Here is a 14,307-nt window from a genome sequence, read left to right as displayed (position 1 = left end):
ACCAGAGTAATAAAGAATTGAACCATGGTATTTTTTCCTCCATTTTACTTTATTAAAATCAAGGACAATAAGTTGACTGCAATAAGTAGAATACATCTCTGATCAGAAGCGAATAGATCTTCACAGGTTAAAATGTGCGGTTCTAATCTACTTTGTAAAAGGTTTGGCTATTTCAGTTAGCTGCCACATGCTGTTCAGCTTTAGAGTGAGTCTTAAGTGTGGTGAGTGGCATTCTGATAGCTGAAGATTAGTGAGCAGTTCATTGTTGCCGCTTTTAAAGTAATTATTGGCTTGTCAACATGAATCCAAACCTAACAACTAAACTTTCCAAACATCTGCCACTCTTTTACTATTTGATGTCTAGGTCATGTTCTTAAATGAAAGATTAAGGTTTTCTTTTCTGTCCAGTAAGGGAAAATGACCAAATATACTTACTGGTGGCTTTTTTAAAAAGGATTGTTTAGCCCTGGCGAGGTGACTTGGTTGGAGCATCCTCCCGTACACCAAAAGGTCGTAGGTTCGATTTCTGGTCAGGGCTCCTATGGGAGGCAACCAATCGATGTTTCTCTCTCACATCCATGCCTCTGTCTCTGTCTCTCTGTCTGTCTCCCTCCTTCCTTCCCTACGTCCCTCCTCTTCTTCCTCTTTCCTTTCTCTCTAAAATCAGTAAAAACATATCCTCAGGTGTGAATTAAAAAAAAAAAATGAATGTTTAAATGAATTTGTAACTTTTTGATAAAAAGGAAACTTAATCATACTTTCAAACTTCCTTTCTTTCTAGTTATTTTTAGAAGCTTTTAATAAATGGTACGTCTGTTATTTTTTGGAACCGTTGCCTATAATATGGAATAAGTCAAATTTAAGGAAACAGTTCTTAATGTTGCTCTGAACAGACACAAGTATGAATGTGTAGCCACCTTTTTAATTTAACCATAGAAATAGCTTGAAGATTTTAAAATACCTAAAGAAAATATGTAATTTATGTTATTAATATAATTGACATATATTTATTTATTGATATTTAGTTTCATGTTCTCGTAGTTTTCTCTGGAATAATAGCATTGATTCTTAGCTTCTGAAAACTAATCAGTGTGTAGGGGTTATTGATACTGTTTCAAATATAAAATCTGGCATTGGAAAGAATGACTGACTATGATAAATTCACATTCCAACAATTGTTCTTCCTTCTGGTAAAAAAGACATGGAACTGAGTTAGAAAGTTTGCTTTCAGAAATAAAATTTTTGATTAACATTTTAATATTGTAATTGTTCATTATGATGGATCTGAGAGCTAGGGTTAGGAAGCAAGCAAGATCAATACAGGTAAAATAATGTCCTGCTACCCTGGCCAGTGTGGCTTAGCTGGTTGGAGCATTGTTCTGTGCACCAAAGGATCTCTGGTTGAATTCCTGGTCAGGGCACATATCCTGGGTTGTTGGTTCAATCCCGATCTAGGTGTGTATGGGAGGCAGTCGATCGATGTTTCTCTTTCACATTGATGTTTCTCTTTTTCTCTCTCCCTCTCCCTTGCTCTCCTTGAATCAATGAAAAACATATCTTTGGATAAGGATTAAATAATAATACTTATTATTAACTAGAGGCCCGGTTCATGAAATTCGTGCGGGGGGGGGGGGGCGGTCCCCTCAGCCCAGCCTGCACCCTCTCCAATCCGGGACCCCTCGGGGGAATGTCCGACTGCCGGTTTAGGCCCGATCCCCAGGATCGGGCCTAAACCGGCAGTCGGACATCCTTCTCACAATCCTGGACCACTGGCTCCTAATCGCTCACCTGCATACCTGCCTGGTTGCCCCAAACTGCCCCCCACCCCTGCTGGCCTGATCACCCCTTACTGCCTCTGCGTGCCGGCCTGATCGCCCTTAACTGCCCCCCCCCCCGCCAGCCTAATCGCCCCCAACTGCACCCCCCCATCCCACCGGCCTTGTCACCCCTAATTCCTCCCCCCTCCCCCCGCCGGCCTGGTCACTCCCAACTGCCCCCCATGCCAGCTTGGTCTCCCCTCACGGCCCCCCCACCGGCCTGGTCACCCCACACAGCCTGCTTGTTAAGTCGTTTGGTTATCCCTCACTAACTCCCCTGCCAGCCTGGTCATAGGCAGCCATCTTGTGAGGGTTAATTTGCATATTGCCTCTTTATTATATAGGATAATAATAATAACAATGTCCTGCTGCCTTGGTTCTCCAAAAAGGGAAGCTCCTCAAACAAAATCACGGACATGGGCTCCACCCCCCATACCCTCAACGTATACAGACACAAATCCTAGAGACTGGTCTGTGCTGTCAACCTTAGAGCCCAGTTCCTGTTCTTCTTTGCAATTTTATATCAGTGTCTTCTCAGTAAGTGTTGTAGTTAATTGTAGCCACTTTAAGTGTGTTCTACAAGGTGATTCTCTGTTGCCATTAAAATTAAATAAGTATCCATGAAAGGCTTTGAATGAAATGTGGTAATATTTTTTTCTTTGCTCTTGTTACTCTCAACTTTCAAACCTATTTTTTGCCCTTTGCTAATAATGATAATGATTAAGATGACACATATTAACCTGGCACACACAATTGTAACACAAGTGTCATCTTTATTATTATTAATAATAATGATATCATTAATACTGAGAACAACCTTGTGATTTTTATTTTATTTTTTTGTTAATCTTCACCCAAGGGTATTTTTCCCATTGATTTTTAGAGGGAATGTGAGGGAGTGAGAGAAATATCTATGTGAGAGAGACATATCAATTGGTTGCCTCCCACACATGCCATGACTGGGGCCTGGGATCAAACCTGCAACCCAGGTATATGCCCTTGACCAGGAATTGAACCTCGACCCTTCTGTGCAAGGGCTGATACTCTCCAGGCGTCCTCATACTACGGCCCGGGGGCCACATGCAGCCCGCCGAGGACATTCATCCGGCCTGCCGGGTGCTGCTGCGTGTCCTGCTTAGCAGCCGACTCGTCCCGGGCCCGCAGTGAGCATAGGAATTTGTTCATAGTTTTTTTTTTAAACTATAGTCCAGTCTGAGGGACAGTGAACTGGCCCTCTGTTTAAAAAGTTTAAGGACCCTTGCAATCACTGAGCAGACCTGTCAGGGCAATCCTGTGATTTTTAGATGGGGAAACTAAAGCTGGGTAAGACAGAGTAACCCTCTCAAGAATATATAGCTAGTACAATATATAGATGTTGTATTATATCATTGTACACCTGAAACCTATATAGGTTTATTAACCAATGTTAACCCAATAAACTCAATAAAATAAACATGAAACAAATTTAAAAAAAAGAATACATAGCTAGTAAGTAGTGAAACCAAGGTACAAACCCAGGAGTGTCTGAATCTGGAGTCTGTGCTCTTCACCATGTTGGGGTACTACTGTATCTTCCACCTGAGCACTCTACTTCTTCTCCTGCCTTATTCTGGAGATTCCTGGTGCTTACAATCCTGGACTTCCACAGTTAATACAGTCACCAGGAAAAACCTCTTTACCCGTGTAATCTTTAAGTAGTCAGATTTTATATTTATTCCTTTCTTTGGTATAGTCTAAAATTGAAATTTTACTTTTCTGTGGGGATAGGAAGAACTTTATATATATATGTGTGTGTGTATATATCCTATCTAATAAAGAGGGAATATGCTAATTGACCATCACTCCATCACAAAGATGGCTGTACCCACAGCTGAGGCCAAGTTCTCATAAGAAGCCTTAACAAGCAATCAGCAGGGAACTGAGGCTACACACCCACCCCGTCCCCACCCCCCATCCCTGTGGGGCTTGACAGGACCTCAGGCCACGCCCCTCACCCAGCAGGGCTTGACAGGGGACCTCAAGGTGAGCTTCCCATCCTGGTGCTGGGCTAGGGGACCTCAGGCTGCTCCCCCCGCCCCAGCGCCAGGCCACAGGACCTCAGGCCGCGCCCTCCACCAGGTGGGGCTTGACAGGGGACTTCAGGCCGTGCCCCCCACCCTAGCACCAGGCCGGGGGACCTCAGGCCATGTCCCCCGCCTCATCACTGGGCCAGGGGACCTGAGGCTGCACCCCCCTTCCTGGCTGGGTTTGACAGGGGACCTCAGGCCATGCCCCCCACCCAGCGGGGCTTGACGGGGGACCTCAAGGTGCACCCCCAGTGCTGGATCAGAGGAACTCAGGCCGCACCCCCGCCCAGCAGGGCTTGACGGGGGACCTGAGGCTGTGCCCCCCCCCCCCGCCTGGCAGGGCTTGACAGGGGACCTCAGGCCATGCCCCCCACCCAGCGGGGCTTGACGGGGGACCTCAAGGGGCACCCCCAGTGCTGGATCAGAGGAACTCAGGCCGCACCCCCGCCCAGCAGGGCTTGACGGGGGATCTGAGGCTGTGCCCCCCTCCCCGCCCCCCCCCGCCTGGCAGGGCTTGACAGGGGACCTCAGGCCATGCCCCCCACCCAGCGGGGCTTGATGGGATCTCAGGCCGAGTCCCCCACCTGGCGGGGCTTGACAGAGGACCTCAAGGCATGCCCCCGCCCCGGTCTGAGCTGGGGGACCTCAGGCCATGCCTCCCGTCCTGGCACCAGGCCAGGAGACCTGAGGCTATGCCCCCTGCCCAGCAGGGCTTGACAAGGGTGGGACTGGCCGGGTCTGGATCTAGCCCAATGGGGGGGTGGGGTATGCGGCTGGGTCTGGGTCTCACACGATTTTGAGGCGCATGTGGGTGGGTGGGAACTTGACTCTGGGTCCTGTGGTGAGCCCCAGACTCTGACAGGAGGAAGGTTTTCATATACATTTTACTAATTTTCTTTGATGTCTGACACTTCTATTATAGAGAAAGGGCAAATAGCAATATTAAATTATTTCCTCTAATTAATCCCCTTTTAATGTGCACAAATTTCGTGCACCAGGTCACTAGTTGTGTGTGTATGCATTTGAATTCTGATGTATCTTCATAGCAGTGAAAATTATAATTAGTGAACATTATTTTGTCATTGTAAGCCATCAGCTGGAATTTGGCCTTCACAACAGTTAATGTATTTGTGTATTCATGCATGTTGTAATGCTTATCTTTTTAGCTAAAAGGACCAATGATAAGGTCTTGACAGTTTTATGCAGAGACACATTTTCTTTGTGTGTTTGAGATTGTGTTGCCATTGAGTTGTAATTTCATTTGAGTAGAAATTTAGGAGTTGCTATGACACTATGTTCAGTACTATATGTAAAGACTAATATCTTCCATCTTACATGAATATTGAGTGAACATTTTAGTGGATAAGCAGTATAGTTTAGATAGTCCTGATTCTGAATATCATAATTATTTTATTTTACTTATTTATGATGTACTTTATAAACGTTAACTCATCAATACCCCATATGAGGTAAATACTGTTATCCCCATTTTGCAAATAAGGAAACTGAAGCACCCATGAGGAAACACATTGTTAAATAACTTGACTGAAGTCACACAAGTAGAATTTGAACCCAGGAAAACTGGCCTCAGAGTCTGTACTTTTGCCTCTTATGTTTTGCTGCTTTTCCCATGGCAGTGTATTATTTGTTGTGCATCAAACATCTTGTCTTGCTTTGGGATGTTAAGTATAGAGAATGGGCTGACAACACTAGTGAATGAGATCAAAATGACAAATGTGGCTTTATGCCATTCCAGAGAGCCTCATGATCACGGACTCCAGAGGCAGCTATAGCGGGCAAACTATAAAAATAGCTTGTCCCAAGTAAATAACTCCTTTTTAGTTGTTTTTGGTTAGCACACCAATTGCTTACTTGCTTTTTCAACTAAAGAATTCTGTCATGTATAGCAATGAATTCCTGCTAAGAGAGTAGGTATGTGTTTTAGGTTCTGTGGAAAAAAGAACCTGAAATACACCTTGGAGAAATTTTGGGAGCTTTGATAAGAAGATGTAGCTTTAAATTAGCCCATATTTCCTAGGAAACTGATACAGCTTTTCTTTCCCTCCCCCATTGTTGAACTTGATCTTGTCTTGTAATTTTCTTTGTTGTTATTACCAAGTAGTTCAGCATTCTCAAATTGATCAAAGCAGCCCTCTAAAGTTAGCTCATGTTGTCATTGTCCATCTTCTGTTTGTTTACGATTACACAAGTGCGTGGGATTCTATTTCTAGCATAGCTGATCTAGAAATTTCTTACCAACTTGAAAGCATGTCTTAATGGCATTGAGAATGTTTTAAAACATTTAAAAAATAAAAGTAATTTTTGTGCTGCAGAATGAAATACTGAGTTTGAAAATCAGGTTTTTAAAAAACTATATTGATGTGGTGAATGGTTTAGTTAAAATATCTTATTTATTTTTTAAAAAATTTTAGAACTTAAGGCATTTGGAAAATATTGGCTACATTTGCACCTCTAAGAATTATTTTGGTGTAATTTAAATGTATATAAGTCCTACTTAGTGAATGGTTTTGTAAGAGATTTGCTACAGTGGGTTGGATATAATGAAATTTCACATTTTATACATGTAAAATTCATTTTAAATTCTAAGCATGATTTAAGTTTTGATTTTCAGTTGTTTATATTCTAATTCTGTGTTTCCTTATTTTCAGGCTGACATAGAGCTATTTGTGAACAGGCTTGACTCAGTGGAATCTGTTCTTCCTTATGAATATACGGCGTAAGTTTTCAGCTTCGTTTTTATATAAAACTAGAGGCCTGGTGCATGAAATTCGTGCACGGGGGGGTTGTCCCTCAGCCCAGCCTGCACCCTCTCCAATATGGGATCCCTCTCACAATCCAGGACTGCTGGCTCCCAACTGCTCGCCTGCTTGCCTTCCTGATTGCCCCTAACTGCTTCTGCCTGCCAGCATGATCACCCCCTAACCACTCCCCTGCCAGCCTGATTGATGCCTAACTGCTGCCCTGCCAGCCTGTTTGCCCCTAACTGCCCTCCCCTGTAGGCCTGATACCCCCTAACTGCTCTCCCCTGCAGGCCTGGGTCCCCCCCAACTGCCCTTCCCTGCAGACCCAGTCACCCCCAACTTCCCTCCTCTGCCGGCCGGGTCACCCCTAACTGCCCTCCACAGCAGTCTTGATCACCCCCAACTGCCCACCCTTGCAGGCCTGGTCCCTCCCAACTGCCCTCCCCTGCTGGCCTGATCGCCCACAACTGCCCTCCCTTTCAGGCCTGGTTCCTCCCAAGTGCCCTCCCCTGCTGGCCATCTTGTGGTGGCCATCTTATGTCCACATGGGGGCAGGATCTTTGACCACATGGGGGCAGCCATCTTGTGTGTTGGAGTGATGGTCAATCTGTATATTACTCTTTTATTAGATAGGATAGAGGCCTGGTGCACGGGTGGGGGCCAGCTGGTTTGCCCCGAAGGGTGTCCCGGATCAGGGTGGGGGTTCCCTTGGGGTGTGGGACGGCCTGGGTGAGGGGCCTGTGGTGGTTTGCAGGCCGGCCATGCCCCCCGGCGACCCAAGTAGAGGCCCTGGGATCTGGGATTTATTTATCTTCTACAATTGAAACTTTGTAGCCTGGAGTGGAGCCAAGCCTTCTGCTCGCTCCGTGGTGGCAGCCATTTCTGTTGGGATTTATGTATCTTCTATAATTGAAACTTTGTAGCCTTAATCGGAGGCCAAAGCAGGCCTGGGCTGCAGAAGCTTGGCTTTCTCCATCACTGCGGGCAACCCTAGCCTCCTGCTCTCTCCAGCTCCGTGGCTGCCACCATTTCTGTTGGGCTTTATTTATCTTCTATCATTGAAACTTTGTAGCATTGAGTGGAGGCCTGGGCTGGCAAGGGCAGGCAGAAAGCTTGGCTTCCTCCATTGCCAGGAAAACCCAAGCTTCCCTCCTGCTCTCTGTGGCAGCAGCCATCTTGGTTGGGTTTATTTGCATATTCCCTCCTGATTGGCTGGTGGGCGTGGCTGATGTGTGTAGCTGAGTGGTGGTTAATTTGCATATTACTCTTTTATTAGATAGATTTTATGTGACCAATCAGAATTTTGTGCATCTAGAATTTTATTTTCTCCACAGATGCATAGAAAACACATTGTTAAATAAACAGATATATATAAGTTTACATGCTTTTAAAAATGTACAGGGCCTGAAAACATTTTTAAATGGGTAGTCTTGATTATTAAAATGTAAAATGTGTTTTTTATGTCACTGCAATACAATAGAAGCACCAACCAAAACAAGAGATTTTCTTTTTCATCTGACTGGACAAAGAGCCATTTTGTTCTCTTTAAGTTTTTTAATAATACTCCCCTCCCATTTTTAAACAAAATCCTATATGCCACATAATCAGTCCCCAGAAATACTTACTTTAATGTCTGCTCCTCCACATTTTTTTCTCTGCATATTCTAACTTATGACATTTATACATTTTAAACAAAATAGGTTCATGCTATTATACTTGATTTGCACCTTGGTTTTCTCACTGAATCTTTTGTGGGCATCTTTTCATGATAATACGCAACTACCTCAGTATTTTTATTTTTTATTTATTTTATTTTTTTTTTTGTTTGTTTAAAATATATTTTATTGATTTTTTACAGAGAGGAAAGGAGAGGGATAGAGAGTTAGAAACATCGATGAGAGAGAAACATCGATCAGCTGCCTCCTGCACACCTCCTACTGGGGATGTGCCCGCAACCAAGTTACGTGCCCTTGACCGGAATCGAACCTGGGACCTTTCAGTCCGCAGGCCGACGCTCTATCCACTGAGCCAAACCGGTTTTGGCACTACCTCAGTATTTTTAGTAGGTGTTTGTTATTCCTTTGTGGAGATTTGTGTCCATGTATGATTTGTTTCACTAATTTTCTGTTTCTGAACATTTGGTTATTTCCATTTTTTAATATTATTAAAATGCTGCATAATACCCTTTATGCATTTGACCACTTTATACCCTATTTGGTGTAGAACATAGTTCTTAAATTTTAGTTGGCTTCTAAATTTCTCTGGTATCTAAGAGTTTTTGGGGAAAAAAAAAGTTTACTCTAGGAAAAAAATATACACTCAAAAAAGTAAGAGTATCCTATAAGAATTCATGTTCTTAAATATATATGAGAAGAGAGTACAAATTCATGAATAGATGAACCATAATTTATATTAAACTATTGGAAACTTGAATGCTTTTTCTAGTTTTTGTTTTTTTTATTATATAAACAAACATCTCTCCTTAAATCTTTGTGAATATTCTTGGGAAAACTCAATGGATCTCTTAATCTAGTAGATGGAGAGTCTTCATTTTGGGCTTTCCCAGTCCCAGTTTTTTGATCACCTGAGATTCATCTTCCTCTTAGGGATCTTACTGATTTGTAGCCATCACTGTGCTGGTCTTAAGTACTCCATATCATTCCAGTGTGAACACAGAATTGTCTCTTAGTTGTTGTGGTGTGGTTTTTTTTTGTTAATCCTCACCTGAGGATATTTTTCCATTGATTTTTTTAGAGAGAGTGGAAGGAAAGGGGAGAGACAGATAGAGAGAAACATCAATGTAAGAGAGACACAACGATTGGTTGCCTCCCACACAGCCCGACAGGGGCCTGGGATGGAGCCTGCAATCGAGGTATATGCCCTTGACTGGAATCGAACCTGGAACCCTTCAATCTGTGGGCTGACATTCTATCCACTGAGCCAAATTGGTCAGGGCTGTCTCTTAGTTTTTTAATAGCAAAGTTGAAAGTAGGCTGTAATGTTTAAACAAAACTTTATTAAAATCTGGTTAGTTATACAAAGGAATACAACACAGAGAGAAGCTTACAGCTGACTCCAGTCCCAGAGAGTCTCTCTAGCCATGCTTCTCAGATTTGGGATGTGTTGGCCAGTATATCAGGATGAGGCAGAAACCCAGGGAAAATTGACACATCTTCCTGAAATGTCATTATTAAGTAAAGATTTGGATTAGAAAGTTAAAAAGAGAGAAGTTATGTAAAATTCACTTGAAGAGTAAGGATATAAATCATTTTATCATTGGAATGAAAAAAATAAAGTACAATGTATCAGTTATAAAAATTTTATAATTTACATCTCAGTGTATTTAAAAATCAAAGCATTCTAAGGTATAATTTTCAGATGTTTTGAGGCTTTTGTTTTGGGGTGATGTGGTACATGGAACTTGGAGTATGAATATATTTCTTACTCATCTATTAGACATGCTGTAATGATCAGCGCCTAATCTTTATTTCACTTGTTTCCATTTATGTTTAAAAACTTAAATATTCTTTCCTCCAGGTTTGATTTTTGTCAAGCATCTGAAGGAAAACGCCCATCTGAAAATCTTGGTCAGGTGTTATTTGGGGAAAGAATTGAACCTTCACCATATAAGGTTTGTTGTATTTAGTGTTATATGTTATTTAATTGCAATTTTTTCCTTACAGAAAATGTTGAGATAACTTGGCTCTCATAACTAAAGAGAATTCATTTCTCTTTTGCATACAGAAATAGTTTCTTGTGGTTTTTTTTAAAATATATTTTTTACCGATTTCAGAGAGGAAGGGAGAGCGAGAAAGAGATAGAAACATCAATGATGAGAGGTTGTCATTGATTGGCTGCCTCCTGCATGCCCCCAACTAGAGGTTGAGCCTGCAACCCGGGCATGTGCCCTGACAGGAAATTGAACCATGACCTCCTGGTTCATAGGTCGACACTCAACAACTGAGCCATGCCAGCCAGGCAGAAATACGTAGTTTCTTAAAATTACAGTTTAGAAGGATCCCTCCCCTTTTCATGATATGTCACAGATAAGTTCGTCTTAACAAGCACTGTTCTTTAGTGCTCAGACCCCTGCCTCACCTTACAGAGGGACCTGGAACCCAGCCTTCAGTCATGAAAAGTAGCCCCCAGCTGCTCCACATCTCCTTCCCCTCTTCGGGCACGGTGTCCATAGACTTTCTCTATTAGCAAATACAGCAGGGCTTTGACTCCTTCATTGGGTTTTTGGGAAGCTAGCCTTTCTGTTTTGACCATTGAAAGTATATTTGGAACATTTTTTATATATTTTTAGGGCATCAGTTAAAGCAATCTATGCACAATAAGATATTCTCTTCAAGATACATACTCATCATCACCCAAAATTATTCTACCTTTTAAATCTAGTATCTTTTAAGTCTATTATCCTTCTATATTGCTCAGTCCTGTGTTCATTTTACATCTGCTCTCCTGCTGCACAAAAAATAATGGTCTCTCTTTTTTAGAAAAATTAAGCTAGTTTATAATAATAATGTATCACCATGTACTAGTTAAAAAAACAGTACAGAAGAATATAAAATGAAAACTAAATCTCTTCCTTCCAGTTTCACATCAGTTTCTTGGTTAATCTTTCCTGACATTATACACACATAGAAGCATATATAAATAAAATTACATATGTTTTAACATATTCTGCACAGTACATTTTTCCTTTAACTCTCTATCTTGGTCATTTGTTCACATGAGCACTCCTTTTATTTATTTAATTAGTGACCTGGTGCACGGATTTGCGCACATTGAAAAGAAATTAATTAGAAGAAATATTTTAATATTGCTATTCACCCTTTCTCTATAATAGAAGTGTCAACCAAATTCACAATCGACAATGACTGATTGAAACACATGCATGCAATTGGCACCAGCAAGAGCTTTATATGTATCGCACATTCACGAGTCAACTTAGCCTTTTATAGATACAGAACAAACTTACTTAATTAGACCTGCTTTCTGATTTAGCTAAACTTTTTTCAGCCCAGTGAAGCACCCCAACTTCTCTTTCAGGTAATTGTCAGCAACACAGCAGTAAATATCAACATGAAGCAGATTATTATTGTCGATCTCGCAGGGAGAACAAAGGGTAAAATATTTAACTGTAGCAGTGTTTGACTATATTCTGTGCAGTGAGAAAACCTGAAGTCATTTTTAAGTACCACCATTTCTTTCTTCTTTTCAGTCAGGTCAAGTTTCTAAACTTTCTAAATCTCTGTTTTCTGGCTAATGAAAAGAAAATAGGATTCTACCGAGTCTCCTATCTACCTACTCCAGGACTTCTGTGAGGATCAAATGTGATGAGGCACGGGAAAACGCTTCACAGACATTTGGTTAAAGTGTAATATGTTTGCACCTGGCTATAAAGCAAGTCGGATTTCTGGGCTGAAGAAACTGCAAGGAGGCCAGTCGCTAGGGAGAGAAGTTGGGCATTGCTATGTGACGTCATTACCCGACGCCCACAGCCACCGTTTTCTGGGCTGGGCTGGGCTGGGCTGTGGGCCACATTTTGCGCCATGGGGGTCTCAGTAGCGTCAGCTGCGATTTGGTGCGCTGTCGCTCCAGGGTGGTGGCGAGGCCTGTGTCCCACTTGGGGGAAGTTGAGTGTTGCTTTGTGGGCACCAGGTCTGCGGTGCAATTTCTTTGTAAATGGCCTGTGTGTGTCACAGCAGCTCCTGCGTTGAGCGTCTGCCCCCTGGTGGTCAGTGCAAGTCATAGTGAAACAGGAATTTTGGGGGATGAAAAAGACAGGTTTAGGAAATTTTAGAAATTAAGGGGACCATGGAAGAAGCACAGTACTGCAGAGCAGCAGAAGGTGTATTTCCATAGAATAGGGAAAAGCTGAAAAGCTGCATCAGGTACATGTCCCAGATTGGAGAGGGTGCAGGCTGGGCTGAGGGACACCCTCCCCCCAGTGCGTGAATTTTGTGCACTGGGCCTCTAGTCAATGATAAGATTGAATCATTGATCAGCTACCTCCTGCATGACCCCTACTGGGGATCGAAACCTCAACCCAGGCATGTGCCCTGACCAGGAATCAAACCGGGAACCTCTTGGTTCATGGGTCAGTGCTCAACCACTGAGCCACACTGGCCAGGCAAGAGATCAGGTTTTTTTTTCAAGCCAGCCATAAATATATTGACCTATATTTTTCAGTATTGATTCTTTGTCCTTTATTTTCAAAGGATTTCACTTTAAAAGAAATGGTAACAACCAGCAACAAAACAAAACCCCAAATCTGTTTTGCCATTTTTTACCTGTGATTTTTAGTGGAGGTCAGAAGAACAGCAGTGTAAGACATTGTGTGTGTTATGTGAAGCTGGAGCCACACTTCATAGAGTCATAAACTCAAATTTTCACCATTCATATTCACTCATTCACTAGGTAACACATCTGTTGAATGACTTTCATGTGCCAGGCACTGTGGTAGGTGTGGGATATAGCAATGAACAAGATGAAAATCTCTGTCCTGGTGGATCTTATATTCTGATGGTGAAAAAGAGGAAACAAAATGATTACTAAAATATATAATAATATGTAGTGTATAAATTGCTCATGTATAAGCTATTGAAAACAAATCAGAGAACATCATTGGAGAATTTGTAATTTTAAACAGGACAGGAAAAGTCTCACTAAGGTGACATTTGAGCAAAAGACATTTGAGGCAAGTAGGGGAGTGAGCCATGTGAATATCTGATGGGAAGATGTTTTAGGTAAAGAGAAGAGCAAATGAAATGGTTCCAAGATGTGTGCTTGCCTGGTGTATTCCAGGTACAGAAAAAAGTTGGTGCAACTCGAGCAGGTGAGCAAGATAGAGAATAGGATATGACAGCAAAGAAGTAACAGGACCACATTATATAGTGACTTGATAGGCCACTATAAAGACTTTGGCTCTACATCTGAGTGAGCTGGTTAGCATTGGAGAGTTTTGAGTCAGCTTAGATTCAATGAGATCACTAGGGTTGCTGTGTTGAGAATGGACTGTGGGAGGGGAGAGAAGCCAGGAGATCCCTTAGAACTCTTGCAGTCATTAAGATATATATGACCTGATAATGGCTCAGACTATGGAGGTACAGGGAGAAGGGTTATATAGTGATCAGAATCTCAGAAACTGGCTATATTTTGAAGGTTAGGCCCTCAGAATTTGCTGAGGGATGTGATGTGGGATATGGATGGGAATGTCTGTGGAAAGAGCAGGTTTGGGGGGGAATGGGGAAGAGTTAGTTTTGGACATGGTAAGTAGGGATGTTGACAGTTGAATATATATATCTGAATTTTGGAGGAGGGGGTTCAGGCTAGTACATATATTTGAGAATCATCAGTGTATTGATGGTATTTAAAACCAGGACTTGATAAAATTCGCAAGGGAGTAGGTATAGGTAGTGAAGAGAAGAATCCCAATGACTGAGCCTTAGGGCACTCCGTGTTGATGGATCAGGATGATGAGGATTCAGTAAGGAGACTTCCTCTTAGGATTGTTGGATTACATGAGGTAATAAGTGTTTATATTATGATTAAATGTCATTTTCAGGTGTGCTGTTTTCTTTCACAATTGAACACACAATTGACTTGCCTAAACCCAGTGAGCATTGGATTGAGGTGTAAGATTTGCCACTTTTA

The 14,307-nt window shown here is 42.2% G+C and overlaps 1 protein-coding gene across 1 annotated transcript in view; it reads left to right on the top strand.

Moving 5' to 3' along the window:
- TM9SF2 (transmembrane 9 superfamily member 2) overlaps positions 1-14,307 on the top strand; it is a 67,677-nt gene that overhangs the window by 4,183 nt on the left and 49,187 nt on the right. The window contains exons 2-3 of the mRNA XM_080662459.1: positions 6,553-6,620; positions 10,183-10,276. Coding sequence (XP_080518585.1) covers positions 6,553-6,620; positions 10,183-10,276 — 162 coding nt within the window. The remainder of the gene's footprint in view (positions 1-6,552; positions 6,621-10,182; positions 10,277-14,307) is intronic.

This window comes from Plecotus auritus, assembly GCF_963455305.1.
Source record: "Plecotus auritus genome assembly, chromosome: 3".
Taxonomy (NCBI): Eukaryota; Metazoa; Chordata; class Mammalia; order Chiroptera; family Vespertilionidae; genus Plecotus; species Plecotus auritus.
The sequence above is the reverse complement of the archived record's forward strand: the minus strand, read 5'-3'. Positions and strand labels throughout refer to the sequence as shown.